At 38.7% G+C, this 21828-nt stretch overlaps 1 protein-coding gene across 1 annotated transcript in view; it reads left to right on the plus strand.

Moving 5' to 3' along the window:
- The window catches only part of WAC (WW domain containing adaptor with coiled-coil), a 57420-nt gene that overhangs the window by 33472 nt on the left and 2120 nt on the right, over positions 1 to 21828 (plus strand). Inside the window, exons 8-13 of the mRNA XM_027687010.1 lie at positions 2723 to 2968; positions 4923 to 5045; positions 6005 to 6153; positions 10786 to 10904; positions 17360 to 17546; positions 20501 to 20628. Coding sequence (XP_027542811.1) covers positions 2723 to 2968; positions 4923 to 5045; positions 6005 to 6153; positions 10786 to 10904; positions 17360 to 17546; positions 20501 to 20628 — 952 coding nt within the window. The remainder of the gene's footprint in view (positions 1 to 2722; positions 2969 to 4922; positions 5046 to 6004; positions 6154 to 10785; positions 10905 to 17359; positions 17547 to 20500; positions 20629 to 21828) is intronic.

The following is a 21828-nucleotide window of genomic DNA, read 5'->3' on the forward strand; positions in this document are numbered from 1 at the left end:
AATAGTGTCTCCATATTGTCTAAAAGAAATAACTGGACTGTGTTGAGTTGAGGTAATTCATTGTGGTATTTTGTAGCATAGAAACTCACCCAAGCTAAAGTACTTTTACAGACCTCATGGAATTCAGTCATTTTGAGTGACATGTTTTGAGTTCTGTTATTCAAGAAATGAGTGAATACCCAGAACTGGGCTTAAGGTTTGTCTTCACTGCATTGTTAGCTTGAGTTTGCCGTTGATTTATTGTATTTTCTGTTCAGAGCTGCAGCGTGGGTGAAAAACACTTCCAGCTGTTTGGCATTGGTGTGGTTTGAGGGTCAGGTATTGCTTATGTGAATTAATAACATAGTACTGAGTTGCTTCTTTACTTAAAATAACTCAATATTTAATTGTGAAGACAAGCCTAACTACATTAAAAACCTTTTGAAATTAGTGCTGGCAGTTGCTCAGTATTTGTTTGTTTGTTTGTTTTGAAATGAGGATATTTTGTTGTTCGGGGTTTTTATTTGGTTGTTTTTGTAAGATTCTTAAAACTGTAGAGTAGGAGGCTTGTGTGTATATAAGTACTAACGTGCCCCTTTGTGCTTATTTCTCTTGCTTTTGTTTGCCAGTGCATCCTGTCCTTATTTGGACTATGGCGGATCCAAGTTCAATTTAAATTCCATGTGTTTTTGTTTAGTATGATAAGATTCGTGTTTGTTAGATGTGTCTTCACCTGCAGTTGTCTTAACATTTACTTTGAACACTATAAGATTTTATATGCAATAGCTTTTAACAAAGACTTTTACTAATGACTTACTGTTTTAATGGGGGTTAATACCTAATCAGCTGCCCTAGTTCGTGTGTTACTGAAAACCATGCAGAAATTTTTTAACTGTTTCCCCCCCATCTTCAGTGGTTGTAACCCCTTTTGTCTCTTTGTAAGTTGTTCTTAGGAAAGCTCTTGGCCAAATGACCAGGTGCCCTCAACAGATATATGAACCACCCCCTTGCCCTGAGGAGCTTGTAATTAGATAAGGCCACATCTTTTCCAGAAGTTTACCTGAAGCTTCAAAATGGGTGTTTGTGCCCTGGCTGTTGCATCCTTGTGAGCTCTCAAATTTGGATTCTTCAGCGGCTTTTTTCTGGTTCAGATTTCTCAGTTACTTCTCTGGAAGAAGTTTTCTGGAGTATTCGTGACCTTTGTAAACTATTTATACCATGATTGCATGGAAGCAGAAATCCCCTTTCTTTTTGCTGAGATTTCTAATCTCATTGGATTTACATATTGATACTCATTTCTGTAATATTTTATGTTAATTTTTTTAGGGTTCTTCTCCAGATTACTCTTAAAAGTTTCAATTAAGGTTATTGGGAAAACTAAAGCTGTTAGAAATTTTGTAACATTTTATTCTTAAGTAGTAAAACAAGACTTTCTGACTTCTTTATTAGTAAAGTCAGCATCTTCTTACCTTGACCATATCTCCAGAGGAAAACAAACAAACATGCCTTTAAAGTAAAAGAATTTCCCAGCCAGTTTAGTTTTCATTTGGATTTTTACCTGAAATGTGGAATATCCAAGTTGGATTTCTCTGCCCATTTGAGGTGGGTTTAAAATCCAGCTCTTCAATATTACAGGAAAACGTCCTGGGTGAGATCTTGAATCCATAGCTTTAGTCTCAGCATCCAGCTTGTTTGGTGCTATAGAACCATTAGTCTTGACTGAATTTGGGGGCAGACATCTCTGAGGGTTTCATGGGGATGAGAGAAGGGGGAGCTAAGATTGAAATACAGTAGACCAGACTTCTTAAAGAAAGGATATTTGAAGTCACTGATGGAACACCTATAGTAAGTTGAAATACTTTAATTGAAGAAATTTCTCACAGTACTGGAATGGAGGAGCAACTCTTCTGTTAACTGGAAGTCAAATTCAAAATTAATGAAATAACTCAATCAGAACAAATTGCCATACAATGTAATTGAATTTAAGTACTACCTATTTCTGTGGATAATAAGTGGTGATATCTGCTAAAATCACACTAATAAAATAAAAGATATAGGTCTTGATGCTTCACGAGAAGCTGACAAGTTAAAAATTAATTATGGGAAGATACATTTTTAGATATTTTTCCACTCTGCTGTGGGGATGTTAACAGCACATTTTTTTACATTTCCAGTACAGCTCATTTTCCTGTCTAAATCCTCAGCAGTGTAGCTGGATTTTGTATGAAACTTAGTCTTTATTTTGCGACTTCTTGTAGTCTGGTCTCTTAATAAATGAAGCATGACTTATACTCTCCCTCAAATTTGACATAGTAGCTTATATGTGAAGTCCATGGGCTATAAGGTTTTTGTTCATAGTATATTTTCCAAAGAAAGATTGAAATCACAAGTGAAAATGTAGAATATGAGTAAATGCACAATAAAAGAAAAAGATGGCCAAGGAATTTTTGGTCTGCATTTGTCCTAAAAGCTAGGGGGAAAATGTCCTATTTTTAATACTGACAGCTTTCTGTCCAGTATCTTGAAGTGGAAAAGTTGTGTGTGTGCATTCCTAATAAATATTAGGTTCAGTAGCGTAAATTGCATTAGATATCAAATATCTTCTTTTAATAATGATGTGGGTGTTTTTCTTATAACTATAGTTAGGCATTTACTCTTCTGTATTTAATATGAATGTTGTATTAGTGAGAAGTTGTCAGGTTATATTGGGGAAAATGAAAAATACTGTCTATCTTCTGTTCAGAGTCTGCATCTGTGGACAAGTCTGTATCCCATTCTTGCACAACTCCTTCTACATCTTCTGCTTCTGGACTGAATCCAACTTCTGCGCCTGCTTCATCTGCTCCTACAGTTCCTGTTTCACCTGTCCCACAATCACCAATTCCTCCATTACTTCAGGACCCAAATCTCCTTCGACAGCTGCTGCCTGCTCTGCAAGCCACCTTGCAGCTTAATAATTCTAGCGTAGATATATCCAAAATCAATGAAGGTAAGGATTCTTTAAAGTTGATGTAATCTCTCACACGTGTTAGTATATCATTGGATGCCAAGCTCTAGGAAATGAAAGCCTTATTTTAATTGAAAAGTGAATAAATGAATCCCTAGGTAAAGTGGGGATTGGTTTTGTTAGTTTTTCTGTTAGACTTCTTTAACACTCAAGGTTTTCAGATTAATAAATGTTGATGTACATGAGCAGTCCAGTTGAGATGGGTGACTTAATCGCTGTATCAGCATTCGTCTGCCGCACAAAAGTTCGTTAAAGCTCTTTGTTCTTTTGTTTCATGTGCTCTTCTTTGTTTTCTGTAGTTTGCACTGCTGTTCTATTAATGTGTGTTTGCAAATACTGAAACTTCTAGGGATTCTTAAATCTTGTTGCCTAACAACTTTTTTCTTCAGCGTAACAAGTTAGCCTCTGAATAGAAGTAGCATATCAGCAGCTGTGCTAGCAAGTTAAATTTTGTGCGTGTAATCAGTGTATCCCTTAGATTTTTGTCACATTGGCCTAGTTTATAAGAAGACAGTTTATCACTTAGCTATAATGCCTTTTACTGCAAGAAGAGGTAGAGTTGGTGCAATTAGAATGCAATTTTATCTGATGTGGTGTCTGCATGTGGCAGGTTACTGATGAAGAAAGTGGTGTGGGATTTTTTGTTTGCTTCTTTGAACTTGTGCCTAGATCACTGTTTGTAATCAGAAGCAAAACATTTACATGTAGTGCCCGGAGTTAAGTAACTTTCTGAAAGTGCAAACTATGACAGTCAAAATATGTACAAAATATTCTGTACATCGCAGTTATTTATAAGAAAAAGCTATCAGTTGCTTTCTTTTAATTAGCAAATATTCTGGCTTCATTCAGTACTAATAGGTGAGTAGGTTACTGTTTTGGTTTTTTTCCCGTGCAGGGAGAAACTTTTAAAATTGTAGTGCACTAAGTTGATCTAAAAAAAGTAGGAGTTATTGTGGTTGAAAAATGAAAGATCCAGTCAAGACTCCAAATGTATTTTATTAGAGAGCTGCCAAGTGAAATTTCTAGTCATTTTGTCTTGCCATATCTCAGCAGCAGCTGTGTCTGTCTTGGAACAAGAGTGTTTAGAATTGTTCTGGTGGGATGAGGGCCTGGCTGGGTCCACGTGGGCAGAGTGACTTCACCTTGCACGGCAGGGCTGCCCTTACTGTGCACATGACTCAGAGTTATTCTGTGCTTGTGCCAGTGAGTCAGTTTTTTCAGATTTGTGCACGGGTGGAATGTATGTTCAGGAAGTATCCCGCAGAGCCTGTAGATCTTTTTGGAAAGATTAGTTCAGAAGCTCATGGTTAGTTCAAGGTCTCAGTGGCTCATCCTATAAGATCATCTTCCTGTGTAGTGCAGTTCTAAAATGGTTAAAAGTGATTGATTTTTTTACTGGGAGGAATGACATGGGGCAGCTAAACCCAGAACAGATAAGGGTTTTTTGTTTTGCTTTTAAGAAGAAACACAGATTTTTAACTGGAAAGATTCTTCTTTTCCCCTTGAACAGAAAGTCTGTCCCCATCTCTTTTACTGGGTTAAAGTGATACTGCTTTTTGCTTTTTTAAAAATTATTGTAGTGTAAAATAATCCCCCACACATTGTGCTTACTACGGTAGTAAATTGAACAAATATTCTCTTGGTGTTTACAAGAATTATTATTGATCCACAGAGTCAAGCCGAAGAATTGAAGTTACTTTTAAAAGAATTTTTTTAAGTGCATGTCTCAAAGATAAAACTACTAAATAAAGGACTTGTTTGACATTCCAAGTTATCTTGAGTTCAAGTCATTGAAAAATAGATCGGGTAGATCTTTGGTCGTTGTGGATATGGGAACAAAATCTGAAAGAAAATGTGGTTTAAATGTAATTAGCCAGTTTGAACAGTTTAAAGTGATGTTCTAGAATTGTCAGTAAAACAGAACGTTTGTTTTCAGTTCTAACAGCAGCTGTGACACAAGCCTCTCTGCAGTCTATACTCCATAAAATTCTTACTGCTGGACCATCTGCTTTCAATATCACCTCCCTAATTTCTCAAGCTGCTCAACTGTCTACGCAAGGTACTCAGAGTCTTCTTTTCACTTACATAAAATTGTTACATTGCATTTTAAAAAGGCTGATACAATTTAAATTTGTAGAAGCTGTGTGGTGTTGTATCTTTGGCCACTGTGTGTGGAGGATATTGAATGACTTTTTCCAAAGATAGGTTAAAAAATTATTACCTGGGGAGCAGGAAGCTGACACACAACTGAGTAAATCTGCTTTCCTGTCTTGCCTTTTGGGATTTTCTTTGTATGTTAACTGACTCTATATAAGTAATGTGAAACCTGTGCAAGGCCCTCTCAATTTATTTTGGACCTTAATTAGATGTTATTTGATGTTCAGTATAAAACACAACTCTTTGAACACCCTTCTTGTTGTACTGTGCAACTGTGACTCTTGGGGGAGGCCTTAAATTCTTAAAAGAAAGTTTGTTCTCTCTTGTGGGGAATTTTTTTCGGCTTCCAGGCAAGATATTCTTTCAGATATCTTCAGTATGTTCTCCTTGTAACTTAGTAAAGCTAGAAACTTAAACTAAATGCAGTCATCTTATTGAGTAGGTAATCAGTATTATACTAATGCTAATTTTTAACCATGACTGGGGAACTGTTCGTGGATGCCTAGAATGGGTAAATAGGTTTCTAGATAAACTGTTCATGGATTCTTTCAGTTAAATCAAGTTGACCAGCCTAAAATAGGAATCGCAAATAATTTAGTCTCTGCATGCGTAAAAAGCACTGCCTGATAGTTTCTTCTCTTTCCCCCTTCCCTGAAGTTTTAGAAGTGGAGTTTGGGGAAAACAATTCTTTAGCTAGGATTGTTGTTGAACATTTGTTCCAGTTGTTCACCCTGCAGCCATGTCAAGATGAACATGTTTGTATGTTACCTAATACAGCATACTCCAAAGTACCAGAAGAAAATCTAATTCACTTTTAAGATAGGATATGGTTTTATTTAAAAGAATTTTCTTCCTTTACAGCTCAGCCATCTAATCAGTCTCCAATGTCTTTAACATCTGATGCCTCATCACCAAGATCATACGTATCTCCCAGGATAAGCACGCCACAGACTAACACTGTTCCACTTAAACCTTTGATGACTACGCCACCAGTATCATCCCAGCAGAAGGTGAGATCCTTTTCATTTATGCCATGTGGCAGTAAGAAATTATTGTACATAATATTAAGCGTTACTCCTACATATCCATATGGTAGCAGTTTTATATAGGATGATAAAATTTGTATGTTGTCTTTCTCAAAAGAAACAGAAACAACTGGAAGCAACTACTTGACTGTATTTTGGCAGTGCAACTCCAGCATGAAATTCTAGTACACTTTTCTTTTCTAGAAGAAATTTTTGTGCTGGCTTTAGATGCTGTCTGCAGATACTATCAAGGCATCAGTATTTTAACAAAATACATACAAACCCCAAAAAACATAATTCAAAGGCACCAGCTGATACAATTTTCTAGACTTTAGGCAATAAAAGATTTTTAGAATGGGAGAGAAATTCTTGGGCAAGTTGATTTGATGTAATCTCAAATTTGGTTTAGAAATATTCTAGGTGTTTACAGGTCAATAACATAATATCCCTTTCTCTTCCTGCCCCCTCATCCCCATTCATTCAGAATTCTTTCATTGGATCAGTGACTGGAAAACATTAATTGAAGCTAACATAAAATAGCTCCTAAGGTTCTTCCTAAGAAGCATGACTCTAGACTTTAGGGTGAGACACCCCTCCTCCCGTTCCTAAAATCCCTGTTCCCTACCACAACCTCTGCTTAGCTAATGTGTCTTTTTTTTAATTTTTTGCTCACAAGAGAACCTCTTATGTCTTGAAGGCCTTTGAGGAGTACTTTTATCTTCAGGAGAACAGATTGCATTCCTCATTTTAGTCAAAATGCCTCATTTCCTTACATTTGATTTTTTTTCATGGGTACAAAGAAAACCAAGTGATTCTCCCAGTTTCCTGTGTTTGGCAGTGATACAATGAATTGTTAAAGCTTTGTGTGTACTAATCCTGGTTGTTGTCTTTGTTTCTGCCCTTGGATTACATCCTCAGTCTATGTCTTCACATCCCACAGCTAGGTGATAAGTAATGAAATTATCAAATAGCAGTCTCAAGATATTTGGCACTTTCAAATCCTGAGATATGAAGAAGGATCTTCTTAAGTTATTTACTGTCACTAACTGGAAATTGATCTATTCTGGTCTCTACAACGCAGAGATCTGGATCTACGTATAAATAAAGTTCTGATTATCAGCTACACTATAAACATGGTAAAAGTGTTATCCTTTGAGATCTTTATTTACAGCGTGTTCTGAAAGAAAACTTGTAGGAAGGACAGCCCCTTCCACCCCCCACTCCCCCAAATTTATTCTTGTTTTTTGAATTTAGTTTCTTTAGTATTTACCATCCTGCTACAGGTGTTTTCCTAGAACTGTGTGTACAATCTTGAACCTGCTGCCTTTTCCCCAGTATAGAGCCCAGCATTGTACTTGTGAAGTAGGTGGAGTGGTAGGAAACTGTGCCCTTAAGAGAAAGTGAAGGCAAGCCAAGTGTTCTAAGTAGGGCCAATCTGTCTTGGTAGACCAACTGTATAATTGAATATGCTTTTGGACACACAAGCCTTCCCTCAGGTTTTCAGTAGAAGCAGAATACTTAAATGCTAAATGCAGGTTTGAGAAGAGTTGGTACGAGTTGTAACTGCAGCAAGACTACCACTGCTCAAAACAACTACATAGTGTTGGTTATTTTTTGTTTTGATATGAGAATCTCCACTTTCATGCAAGAGCTGTGATTGCCTGTAGTTAGTGACTTGACATGCAGGGTTTCACCTCTGGTATTTTTAAAATAGGGTATTCTGTATTTTATTGATACATATATAGAAGTTCTTCTGAAAGTGGTGATGTCTGTATATTGACATACAGTGGCACATTTTGAAATTATTATATTGTAATCCACCTTTTTGTTAAGATTGCACTTCAGTGAGGTGAGATTGCACATCTGGTTTATTTTTGAAGCAGGTATAATGTGTTTGCAATCAAAGTGGTAAGTGTAGTAAATTTCTGAGTTACTCATTCTAAGCTGTAATGTTTTTGATGCAGAATGCTGTTAATCCTGATGGACTTTTGTTCATTATTATAGACATTGGCAAGTTTTTATTTTCATCCTTCTGCAAAGAAGTTATAACTCTTGAGAGATATCATATATATATCATATATATATCCTGAGATATCATAACCATAAAAGCTTTCAGTTTTCTCATTACCTCAAGTAGCTCCACAGATAGCTAAATAGAATTAGTGGTAATGCTTGACAGCAGGATCTTTTCTTGAAGAGTTTGATATTCCTCAAATCTGATGCTAACAGAGCTGTTGAAGTATTAACATGAATTGTTTGTGTGTTAGTCCCAGAAGTAACAAATTTTGGTTCAGCAGCACATACTTTTCCAGCTTACTAGGGAAAGAACTGTCTTGATAGTTCTTGTATTAGTGTAATTCAGTTCCATGAGATGGGATTGAGATGAGAAGTTAGGTGGTGATAGCTCCAGTGTGAGCATGTCTGTTTTAGTAGTCCTTCAGATATGTCAGGCAGGCTAGCTTATCCTGTTCTAAGAGTTTGAGTAAATTATGCCTAATCAAGATGTGGTGCTGTGCCAGGACACACTTGGTTTCAGAGCACAGGCCCATGGGCTTAGGGCAGACAAGGTTGGACTGGCACTGTGCAAGCAGAGCCCAGTGCCAGATGCACAGAGACTTGGGCTGGCTCTGGGACTAGTGTAGCACCATTTGCACAGGGAGCTCTGTTACTTAGGGCTGCTTGAACACGTCGGTGCTGCTTTTAAGCTCAAGCTGGTGTGTCTGGATGGAGGTGTGTTGTGTGCACACGGCAGCTTGAGTGTCACAGACTCAGGATCCTGGTGTCACATTTTGCTTTTTAGCTGGGCCTGTATTGTGTGATTAGAAACTGTTCTGAATTTCTGCAAAATAACTGTGTAAAGCACATTACACAGATCTGTCAAACTCAGAATATTGCTTGTGGTATTTTTTTTAATTTATTTAGCCCTTACTGTTCTTCTGTTTCTGGTATACATATTTACAGTCTTTCAAACAGTTGGAAAGCATGGAATAGTGAGCTTTTGTGGCTGCTTTCTCTCATAAATCCCAGTTTTTCTTTACAATCCATTTTCTTTATTTTTACCAGCTAAGCAGATGATTACTTTTCCAGTTTGGATCTGCAAGGTGATGCTGTTATCTCTGATGGACTTTCCTTTTGAAATTATTCCTTCTGTTTGAACAGCCTTGATAGTTAATGTCTGTCACAAGCTGAGCAAAATTCAGGCATTGATAGCAAAGCTCTTCATGTCATACATTTCATAAAGGTACTTGGGTAGTCTGTTTTCATAAATCAGTTTAGGAACTGCTACTGTTTCACCCCCCTCAACTATACAGTTCTGCTGGTTTCAACAACAGAGTAATCTTACACTGATCTTGCTTTATCTTTCTAAAACTGACCTTTTCCTGTACTATTCAGACTTTTTTTTAATATATGTCTATTAATCTAAAAGCCAGAAAGAACACACTTTCACTCTGATGATAATTTTAAAAGGTGACTTTTCCCTATAGACATGTAAGTAGGTTTGAATTTACATTAAGATTCCAAGTGTACTTAAATAAATCAAGTTAAGTCTTAAGTTTACTTCAGCAGATACTGTTTGGCTTGCCATGGTCTGTTTCACAGGAGTCTGTTTCTGAAACAGAGAATTTCTGGAGGTTCAGGTGAGCACTAGTTAGTGATCTACACCAACTTGATGTCAGCAAATGCCAGACAGGCTGCATGATTTGTTTTTTGTCTTCATGGATCCCTGGAACCCATTTTTTTCTTTGCTCCCTCCCTCTCAAAATTGTTAGCTTGGTTTTGCAGAGTGGGGGATAAATTTTGGATCTGATCCGCTCTTGTTCATACTTTAAATTGACTGAGATATGCAAAGCATCGGGCAAAAACAAGTATCTTGAACGTCATTTACTGTAACTTAGACATTAGTGTATCCCCAAACTTTTCATCCAGTTGCAGTTCAGAAATTCACAGAAGAAAAGTCTGTATCTCACTGCTGATGTCTCAGTATCTTGTACTGAATGTGTTCTACAAAGGAAGAGCAAGAAGCTACTGGTGACTATTTTTTTAGTCATTCATGAGTTGAGAACTGACAGAACAGTCAACTGGGGGAGTAGCAGATTGATAAATATGCTTTCGATTTTCTTTTCCATTTCTGGTAGAGATGTTATAATGTGGTTGTGATGTAATTCTGCTCTCTTGGCACTGTGTAATGTATTCTCAAGTAGGAAACTTAAATTTTTAAGTGAAAATTTTTATTCAGATAATGGACACCTCTTCCAAGGTTGAAAGCGAACTTGGTTCTCAGCTGGAAGATATGGTCAAAAGTGATACTGAGTTAAACTATTTTACCTAATAAACTTGCAGTATTTTGACAGGTCAGATGATTTAAATTTGCTTCCGTTATGTCTGTTAAGTACTCTTTCTGTTTTAGGAAAAAAGCTCTCTATCACAGCTGTGGAACTAGAGATGATTTCAAAAAAACACCCACCTCGTGAAGAGAATAAAAATTCTATCAACAAAAGACCTTGTATAATAAAAAGCCCCACCAGTGTTGTAATTTTTAATTTCCCTGGTTTTCTCTGGTTCTTAATGCTTGCTCTTTACTGTGGAGGAAATCTAATGAAGTTTTGAATTTTCCAGGTTGCTACTCCAGGTGTTAAACAAGGACCAGCTTCCCAGGCAGCACCTCAGCAGCCAGTAATAGCTGACAAGCAGGCAGGTCATGAACCTGCCTCTCCACGAAGTCTTCAGCGTTCAAGGTACATTGAAACACTTCTGTTCTGTCCTCAGTTTTTTCCTCTGGATCAGTGTGTGTTGTATATATTGCAATCAGTGGACTCTTCTTTGACCTGTTTATTGAACATACGATTTAATTCTGTTGCTACTGAGAGGATGCAGCTAAATATCTTTGTTACCAATAATGTGGTAGATTCTCCATTTTAGGATAACCACAAGAGTTCCATTCATAGAAGCAGAATAGAATTCATATTTGTGCCCTGTCACTCTGGAGTCAGAGGATTTGTTGAGTGATTCCTTGTATTGTGATTTCCAAGTTTGGAGGTTTTGTCTCTCTGTGCAGCTATGGAATTAAATGCTATAATTCTGATTTTCTTAGTGTTAGATGTTTGTGGTGTCTTGCTGTAGTGTAATTTGATTTTTAAATTAATATGAATTTTTATCAGGTGATTTTGCTGCTTTAGTGAAAAACATTAAAAATTAAGTAAGTTCCACAAATGCTTTTTCTTGGCCAGACTTTGTTGTCAACATTGCAACATATTCAGATGTTGCAGGATACGAATGTTTAACCATTGATTTACAAGAATCTGGACTTAGAATCTGTATCGTTTGAAATTTTTTGGGGGGGAAGGTGGGCCCTTCGTAGTGTTGGATGCTGTGCATTTTGTGATATTGGTTCCAGGGGCTTTAATCAAAGATCTGTCATAAGATCCTTTTGTGATGGAGTCATGGTCTAGAACTGTGGCACGAGGAAGTTGCAGGTTGACTTTTTTTAGAAGTTCTGTAAATCTACAAGGTGTTGCACTTAAAAGCTGGATTTTAAGAGTGGTTGAAAAAGGTGTGTGGTATGGTATTAAAACAGCAAACAAACAAACGTCACTCTTTCATCGTCAGCATACCTGAAGCTACACAGTGGAGCTTTCCAGATCATAAAATAGTGAGGTCCTTTTGTCTGCCCTTCTGGGACTAATAACAAAGGGGACCTTTGTCTATGTGTCATCAATGCTCTAACTTATTGTTAGATTTTCAAATCATTGTTGGTTTTGGCTGTTTTGTGGGGAGAAGGGATCTGGTTTGTGTTTTGGGATTTTTGAGGTGTTGGGTTTTTGTTTGCTTGGCAGTTGTGTCCCAGTGACTGGCTTTACTGGAGACCCTGTGATATTGATCAGTTTGAGGGTACAAATGGAAGCAAGTCAGAATTTTTTGAGTTTTTAATGTTGGCTGTTTTACAGACACTTGATTCCAATCTTTGTCAGGTTACAAACCTACAACTCATTTATTTCTTTCAGGAGAATAAAGACAAAGTGTACCAGCTCCAGCCTGTAGTAATTAAGGATGGAATTATGGATGTTTAAATCTTTCCAAATTACAGTACCAAAAGTAAAATTATACTTTGCAACACTCTAAACCTTTTTATGAGGAGTGGTGAGGTTTAGGGGCACAGCTCTCAGTCACAGACCCTTTTGTTCTTTGCTTGTCATCCTTTCCCCATAGGAAATTGTCCTAAGAAAGATAGTCTTATCCTTGGAAACATTCACCATGGCCTGGAGTCTGTGTGAGTTGATATTGGTGGGCATTTGGCCTGCTAATCCGTAGCCCACCCTCCTTCTGAGTACAGGACTTTCCACTCTGGCATAACCCTTACCCACAGTGAGTTCCCTTTAGGGATCTGCTGGCCCTTTCCAAACCATTGCTCCATTTGGCACCAGCATTTTGGTGGAGAGAGCTGAGTTTGTCCCAGCAGCTGCACTGCTGCAGCAGGGGGGTCGTGCAGGTAGAACCATCCCATAGTTGAGGGGGAGGCAGCAGAGGAGGCAGTGCAGGCCAGTATGAGATACTGTGACAGTGTGAGTATTGTATCCTATATCAAATTGATACACCTTTTGACTGGTATATTGTGCATCATGAGTTCATGTGTTTCAACTTGCTTTGGAAGTGCCTCATTTGCAAAAAGTAGAAGATTAAGGAACTGGATGACTTGGGAAAACCTGTGCAACTTGTATTTTCTTCTGTTGAGTGCAGTGGAGTTGAATGAAAGTGGACCAGCTCAGGTGTAGATTTACTTTCTGCAATAGATTTCCTGTGTCCGGGCAGTATTTCTGAATGGGTATAGAACAGATTATTCCTTTGGAGGTGAAAGCAGTCAGTTGGATTCGGGACTGCTCTTGGGGGCTAATGTCCTTTACTTGTATAGGAGTAAACAACAGCTTGGCAACCTGAACTGTGGACAGATGGTCCAAAATCTTTTCAGCTCTGTGAATTAAGGTTGCATTTTTCTGCACATTAAATACAGATTAATTGTGCAGAAGTTAATCACAAGTACATTCCCTTTGCTCTTACTATTATTAAAATTTTGAAGTGAATGGAGATGAAATTATTTTTAACTTGTTGGGGAGGAAACACTGTCTAAGAAATAACTTAGTAGCTATTGCTGACTTTAAAATTGTGAACATTTCAGCCATGTAAGTTAGGAAGTTAACACAATGCAGGCATACAGCGAGTCTGTCTGTTAGAGATTATTCCAAAGACATGCCATGAATTATGGCTGCTTTAAAAATGAAACTGTTTCTATAATTAATAGTTTCATCAGGTTGGTAGGGAACATTTTCCTTTGTCTTGGAAAAGTGCTGGAGGGAGAACGTGTTTCATTCCATCTTTTATAGGTTGTAAGATATTGTAGTTTGTAGAAGTGTATTTGAGAACCATCCTGTCCTTGTGCCCTTGTACAGATGTTTTTGCCTCTCTGGGGGCATTCCATTATCTGTGGTATAGTCAGTCTTTAACTAGGCTAAGGCAGGTATTTGCCTTTAGTGAAGCATTCAAAAATACAGCAGTAGTTTGGAACTACCATTGCTGCATTCGTAGCTCCCCCTGCTGCTAACACAGCAGTGCTAGGATATCTTGTGAGAGTATGTTTTAGTCATAATTAAGACACAGCTGTATTTTTGAGAAACACACAGATTTTATTAATTTTTCTGAAGCATTTTTTATGTGGTAGGTTGATTTTTTTACAGATGAAGTAGGAGTAAGAGAAACCAGGTTGATAAATGGAGAGAAGGCAAATCATAGGGGGAACTTTAATTCTATTAGAACTAAGGAGTAAATAAGCATCGAAGGTTATTCCTGAACTTTACTTAGTTAATAAAGGCAGCCTTTCTCTGCACCATCACTATGCCAATGCTGTATGAATACATAGAAACCTAGAATAATTTAGATTGGACAGGACTTCTAGTTATGATCTACTTAAGTCTCAACTTAGAGTAAGACTATCAAGTTTGAATTGCTAATGTCTCCAAGCATCTTCTTCTAATGTTTGACTACCCTTATGGTGATTTTTTTTTCCCCCCCATGCCTAATTAGAATTTCCCTTGCTGCAGCTTGTGTCTCTGCCTCTTGTCCTATCACTGTGCATCTCTGAAAAGAGCCTGACTGACTACTCTCCCCATAAGTAGTAAAAATCTGTAAGAAGATCCATCAACCCTCTTCCCCTCAGCCTTCTCTTTTCCAGTCTGAATAAACTTTCAGCTTCTCCTGATACAGCATGTGCTTCAGCCCTTAGTCACCTGTGTGGTCCTCTGCCAGATTCCTTTGGTGTGGCAGTTCAATTCTTGTCTGGTTTTGGACTCCCTGCTATGCAGTGCTCCAGATACTGTGAATCTCCTATGCTCTGAAGAGAGGGGAGGAATTGCTTTCTTCAACCGTACTCTTGCTAATACAGCCCAGCATGTGCTTGGCCTGACTCACCTTTAATTTGTCAACCAGGATCCTCAGGTCCTTTTATGCCCACTCAGCCTGTGCTGTTCCATGGGTTGTTCCAGTATTGTTGCACAGGTTTATTCCACCCCACGTGCAGGACTCTGCATTTGCCTTTTTTGAACTTGGTTCCTGTCTGCCCATTCAGGTACTTCTGAATAACAGCCTACCCTCCAGCAGATTGACTGCTCCCCCCAAGCAGGTGTCATCTGCAGCCTCACCAAAGGTGCACTGTGTGCCGCTGTCTGGGGTTTTAATAAAATGTTAAACACTCCTGGCCCCAGTGTTGATCAGTCACTCCTTCGATTGGTCTTCATACTGCTGACTGCAGCCTTTGAGCCCAGCAGTTCATCCAGTTTTTCATCCACGAAACGTGGACTGGATAAGCGAACAGCTTGGCAGGTGGTGGCACAGGCCCTTCTGAAGTCAAGGAAACAGTGTCACTGCTTTGCTCTTGTCCTCTGAGCCAGTCATCTCATCATAGAAGGCAGTGAGGTTGGTCAGGCATAATACCTCCTTGGTAACTCTATGGTGGCTTTTTTTTAATGCCTTTTAGTCTTTCATGTAGCTGGAACCCCTCCCAGGAAGACCTGTTCCATAACTTTCCCAGAGGTCAGTTGGCCTATAGTTCCCCAGGTTGTCGTCCTTGTGCTTCTAAAAGATGGCTTTAACATTTGGAACCTTGCCTGTTCCCCATGCTGCTTCAAGGGGATGCCGCACCTGAGTTATACTGGCCAGCTCCCTGACTGCTCTTGGGTGCCTACTACCTGGTTCATGGACGTATGTCCTCTTGGCTTAACTGCTCCTGAACTTCGTCCTCTGCTGGAGGTAATACTTTGTTTTCACCAACTGCTGATGTGCTTGGACCTGTGGGAGGTCTGAGGGTGGACCATATCCATAAAAACACAGCAAAAAAAAAAAAAGTTGCACTGTCCTAGCCTTTTTCATGTCCTGTTTCTCTAGATCCCCTTGCCTTGTAGAGGGGCAAACCAGCTTGTTCCTTAACTTTTCATTTGCCTTTGATGTACAGCCCTTGTTGCCCTCGACCTTCTCAGCTACTTTCAACTACAGCTTAAAAATCTGAATGCCATTTTTTCCTGATCAACTGAACATTTCTACAGTTAAGTGTCTGCAGTGTAAGTGGCATTGAAAGAAGTTGAGCCAATTACTGAAGAGAATACGGAACACTTTTTTCCCCCAGTTACCTCAAAGGGATGTAACTTTTGCAACTTCTGATGCCTAAAATCAAGGGAAATTTAATAAAGCGCCTACCAAAATTTTTTCTGCATGATATTTTTTTCGTATTCTAAGCTTTTAAACAAGTTTGGGAATGATGAAAGGAATGAGGTTAAAGTCTTTGATGCTGCAGACCAGTATGCTGTACCTAATTGCATAGAATCATAGAATGGTTGGGGTTGTAAAGGACCTTAAAGATCATCTAGTTCCACTGACCCTGCCATAGGCAGGAACACTTTCACTAGACCAGGTTATGCAGAGCCCCATCCAACTTGGCCTTGAACACTTCCAGGGATGGAGCATCCACAACTTCTCTGGGCAGCCTGTTCCAGTGCCTCACCACCCTTCCAAGTGGAGAATTTCTTCCTAATATGTAATGTATGTCTATCCTCCTTCAGCTTAAGGCCATTCCCCCATGTCCTTTCACTACCTGTCCTTGTGAGAAGTCCCTCTCCAGCTTTCTTGCAGACCCCCTTTAGGTACGGGAAGGTGCTCTAAGGTCTCCTTGTAGCCTTCTCTTCTCCAGGCTGAACAGCCCCAACTCCCTCAGCCTGTCTTCACAGGAGAAGTGCTCCAGCCCTCTGATTAACTTGGTGGCTTCTCCTCTGGCCTCATTCCAACAGGTCCATGTCGGAGCCAATTTGTTGGCTGTTTGTAATTCTTACTGCTGTAATTCTTTGGAAGTGTAAATTGATTAGGATAAATGTCTGGGCATTGGACTACAAAGTTGCATTTTCTTAGGATGTTTACAGTCCTCAAGGGAGCAGGTTAGGTGCTGAATCAGGAGGCCCTTAAAATTTGGTTTTCCTTCATAATCCTTTCTTACTTGTTGCCTGCAAGTGATAGAAAGTTTTAAGAAACAGACTGTAATTATGGCCTGTGTTGAAAAGCTGCTGCCAGTGGGAAAGTTATGAGTAATGTCGAAGTACTTACACAATTAGTACTACTATTTCTCAGTATATGTAGGGGCAAAGAACATCGTAACTGTGAGGTACCACCTCTGTTACCGTATGTTCCAATAAAGCAGTCAAGTCGGTGACTACAAACATACTGCTCCTGTGATACTTCTGTTCTCCCGAGTGCCTTGAGGATGTACAGTGTCACAAAACCATCTAGGTGTTTGTGTTTTGGCATTAGTAGTAAATGGTTACTCCTCAAATCCCATATGGCTGTATTTTTAGATCAGGACATCAGGCTTTGTTCTTAATAATTATTGCAACACTATTAAAAACCAGACAAACAAAAAACTCCAAGCAAACAACAAAAAAAACCCCCAATGCTGTTAAATTGTAGCACTTAAACTGTTCCCATAAACGTAGAAGGTTTGTAGAAAAGTGGCACAGGTTTGGTCTACCGGAAGGATTTACTTATGGTTTGAATGCTTTATGTATTTTTGTGCCTAGAAGCAATGAATTTCAGTGTTTATTTCTCTGTAGGGTCACAGATGTTTTTAAATGCTCACTTTTTTTTTCATTATTCTTTCTTGCAGTAGTCAAAGAAGTCCATCACCAGGTCCAAATCATACCTCTAGCAGTAGTGCATCAAACTCAACACCTGCACCGCAGAATCCATCTGTACGACCCACCTGTTCATTGACACCTACGCTAGCAGCGCACTTCAACGAAAACCTTATAAAGCATGTTCAAGGCTGGCCTGCAGACCATGCAGAAAAGCAGGTGAGTTCACCTGTGCTTTGTTCCCTGTGAGAGTGCATAATGTGTAGCTTAAAAATTGCTTTTCTTACTCAGGTTACTTTTTCTAGGAATTAAAAGTATTTAAAAAAAAAACCTAATGCTTGTCCTTAACCAGAATAGAGGAGAATTAAGAGAGATTAGGTTAGACCTGCTGGTTTTACATGTGATTGCCTTTCAGCAGTTGAGTATTTTCAGTCTTGCTTACAGTTCCAGTGCTTTTGAATTTCAGCAGATTTTTAAAAAAATTATATTTTCATTATGTGGAAAATGTTAGGAATTAGGTGACAGAGTTAAACTGTTTGAGACTACTCCACAGTTTGACTTACTGAGTTGTTAGCTGTACACAGTGAAAAAGCCTTGCTTGTTGTACCCAATTTTTAAGATGATATGGAGAACTCAGTCTGAATTTGGGCTATTTTTACTTAATGGGAAACCCAGTAGAATTGCCATCCATATTTTATAACTAACTGCATGAAACCTATCCTGTTGTTGTAATATAGGGAAACTGGATGCATGTCAGCTGCTTGGAATGTATTACTCAAAGGAACCGTATTGGTTGTTGAACCTAGTTCAAGTCCTGTTACCGGCTGCCCTGTCTGGTGCAGTCTGTTCGGGATATTAATCTTACCTAGCCTGGTTTACTTTGGTCTTTTGAAGAGTGGTTGCATGCTGGCACAAGCCTACACTGGAGACTTTTGGGTGGTAACTTTCAAGATGACTCTTAAAAGCACAGTCTAGACTGATACCCTGTTAGGTATCAGTTTAGGTATTCTTGTTTCTTTTCACTGATTTTTTTAAAATTTTAAGATATTACCAGCCTGTACTGAGTCAGACCACTGAGCCATTGCTGTGGAGTATGTTTAAGGAAATGGTGCACCACAGACATATATGATTTATATAGTGCATAGGTTTTTAAGGGTTTTTTTCTCTTATTGGTAATAAAGAGATGAAAAAATTCAGCTAATGGTAGGCAATCATGTACTCAGTTGGATACTTTTACCTTTGTAAAGGTAAAGCCAAGTGTTATGTGCTTTATTGTCCTGTCTGCTCTTTCAGATTATTTCACATGACAGTGTTGTTTATAGACTCGTTTTGAATAGTAACACTTGAGGCAATAATGGAGATACTTGATATAAAAGAAAAAGTGAATGAAAGTGTAGGTGCAGTACATAGTGAAGAAGGTGAGAGAGATTGAAGTGGAAAGACTAAAATATGTAGTGCCTTGGTTTCTTCAGGTAGGTGCCAGGTGCATAGTGTTATTTAAAATTAGGATATAAGAGCACATGCCAGAGTAAACTAAAAAATAAATAAGTAAATAAATTAGATGAGCCAGGACATGTATGTGTTAAAGCAGCAAACTTGAAGAGATGTACTGTGCAGTAATTAGTAGCTAAAACAATTCTTGAACCGCTAGCAGTTATCTCAAACAACTCATAAAAAAAGCAGTTAATGTGGAAAACTGAAAACCAATCCAGTAATTAGAGTTGTGCGGTGAAGACGTGAAGTGATATCCTACTGGAGGCCAGGGTACTCCTGGATGTTAACACAGTCCAGAAAAGCAAACTTGTAATGTAGAGAATTAGAACACAAAGTGCTGCTTTGAACTGGAGAAATGCCAGAAGCTGATGAAGACCTGTGCTAAATAACACTATTTTTGGGAAGGAAAAAACAAGTATACAAGTACTTAAGCAGATGCTGTGGATGAATCCCAGTAGGCAGCTAAGCACCACACAGCCGCTTGCTCGCTCTCCCCCAGTAGGATATGGGGGACAATTGGAAAGGCAAAAGTGTGGAAACTCGTGAGTTGAGGTAAAGGCAGCTTGATGAGTAGAAGAGGGTGGGGGAAAGTGATGCAAAAGTAGTCGCTTACCACCAGCCAGCCCTCCAGTTTTACTGCTGAGCATGACATTGTATGGTATGGAATATCTCTGTGGTCAGTTTGGGTCATCTGTTCCAGTTTTGTTCCCTCCCTGCCTATTGTCCACCCATAACCTGTTTGCTGCGTGGATGGGGGTCAGAGAGAGAAAGAGTAAAACTCTTGATGCTGTGTAGGTTCTGCTCAGAAATAGCTAAAATGTTGGTGTGTTACCAACCCTGATTTGGTCACAAATCCAAAACATGGCACCACTGCTATGAAGAAGATTAACTCCATCCCAGCCAGACCCAGTACAGCAGACTATAACATTGCTAAACAGTAATGCTGCAGGGAAGGCTGTATTTGAAATAATTTTTGCCATGTGCCGCTTGCAAGAAGTTCCCTTCCTTATTGCATTGTACTACACAGGACCTCAGAGTAATTATACTGGTCTCCTTGGTGCTGTTGAGGAATTCTCTGGAGTCATATCCAGTTCAGTGACAAGACTGCACAAACTGGGAATTGGTAATAGGTCATGTCCTCTAAATTTATACTTCTGCCTGTCTCCAGTTGACTAAGTGGGGATATTAGAATAATGGAGTTTGTCTGGAAGAAAACACCTGAAGAGGGTTGCAAAGTTTTTTTTTCATGTATGAGGTAGCTGGAAAGTAGATGACATTCAGTTACTTTTGTCACTGCGGGTTAATTTAGATGGGAGATTTAAGTTTGCCATTGAAATAATAGATGGAGAGTTTAAACTGCTTGAACGAATTGCTTTGGAAACTCAGAGTCCTGTCACATACTGTCTTTCAAGATGGGCAGGTAAACATTTGGTAGGACCAAGAAAATCTAAACTATCCCTGCCTTAGCATAGGCCTGGGTTAGTTTCTTGGCATCTAGGGTTGTTAATTTATGATTCTAAATAGGCTTTATAGGGAATTTAATGTACTGATTCAGTACTCTCTTGAAATTAGAGTGCTTTGCTGTTCCAAGGCACACTCATCCAGCAATCCTCTGGCTACAGCCAGTTTTTTTCCAATGCATGATTCAAAATCCTAACCTTTACGTGTAACCATTGCAGGCATCAAGATTACGTGAGGAAGCCCATAACATGGGAAGTGTCCATATGTCAGAAATTTGTACTGAATTAAAGAATTTAAGGTCTTTAGTTCGAGTATGTGAAATTCAAGCAACTTTGCGTGAGCAAAGGTAAGTGTGTGCTCTGTGTTTATCTTCAGTTTTCAGAGTGGTATTAGAACTCTCATTCTGGCATTGTTTCTCATGAGTTCTGTTTGCTGGTGACTTTGTAAATATGCTGGTATTTGCCACATTTGCAAGCTATCTACAGTGTACATTCTACCTGTTCTCCACGCAGACACCTCTTAGCCTCTAGTGGATAGAACCAGATATGCAACTTCTGTGTCTGTTTCCACTTGCATAGAAAAGTATCTTTGCAGGTACTGTAGTGCATTACAAAAAACTGGCTAACTCAGTATTTCAGCATGCTTCTAGAATATCTGCCCGTACATGATGCATAGACCACATAGGTACACATCTGCACAGTTTATGCTGGTGTGAAACACTGAAGGTTATATGAGACATTTAATAGGTCTAAAGCTGGAGCAAGTTTGAACAGGGTGTAGTTCACATCACAAGCTAAGGAAAAGCTAATGCTTGCTTATAGCAAAGTAGACTTTGTTTGCTTCTTAAGTCAGTAATAGCAGGTGTCTTGTGTATCACTGAAGCGATACACAACCACGCTGTAGACTGTTGTGCAAGACTGAAAACTTTAGTTTTACAATACATGCTCAAACTTTTCACCAGTAGTCATGATCCTGAATCTGCTGTCGTACTCAGTTTCCTTTCTGAGTCATGTCATCCTAGCTATTAAGTCACACTGCAGTTTGAACACAGTGATTCTGATTTACTATTTGAAGCTACCTTAATAGCATTGCATGATGTTTAAATAGCTACCTTTATCCTAGAAGCTCTTGCATTTTGGCAGTTAGTAAAACAGTCCTTTAATCGGAAGCAGGCTATAATGTATTTGTAAATCTTTCCTGATAAAGAATTAAAAACATCCATTCTTTCTGAAGTTTTATTTCATAACTTCACTACATAAATTACAATTTTTATAGTATATTTAATGAACTGCTTGGTTTCTTACAGGGTTTATTTCCTAAGGTGTCACTTCCGTTTCTGAGTGAGCATTTGATCTGAAATAACATGTCAAATGTCATTGTTCAGCTCACTGAATAGCATCTTGTTTCTTGTACACTGTGTATCCTTAAGCTGTCAATGAATACGATTATTGTGACTTTGAATCTATGGTAACATGTATCTTTTATTTTTGCTGCAATCCCAAAGATGTGGAATATGTGGCATAAGTAACAAGTTGATGAGGGAAGG

This window comes from Neopelma chrysocephalum, unplaced genomic scaffold (assembly GCF_003984885.1).
Source record: "Neopelma chrysocephalum unplaced genomic scaffold, ASM398488v2 Primary Assembly neopelma1_72, whole genome shotgun sequence".
NCBI classification, from domain to species: Eukaryota; Metazoa; Chordata; class Aves; order Passeriformes; family Pipridae; genus Neopelma; species Neopelma chrysocephalum.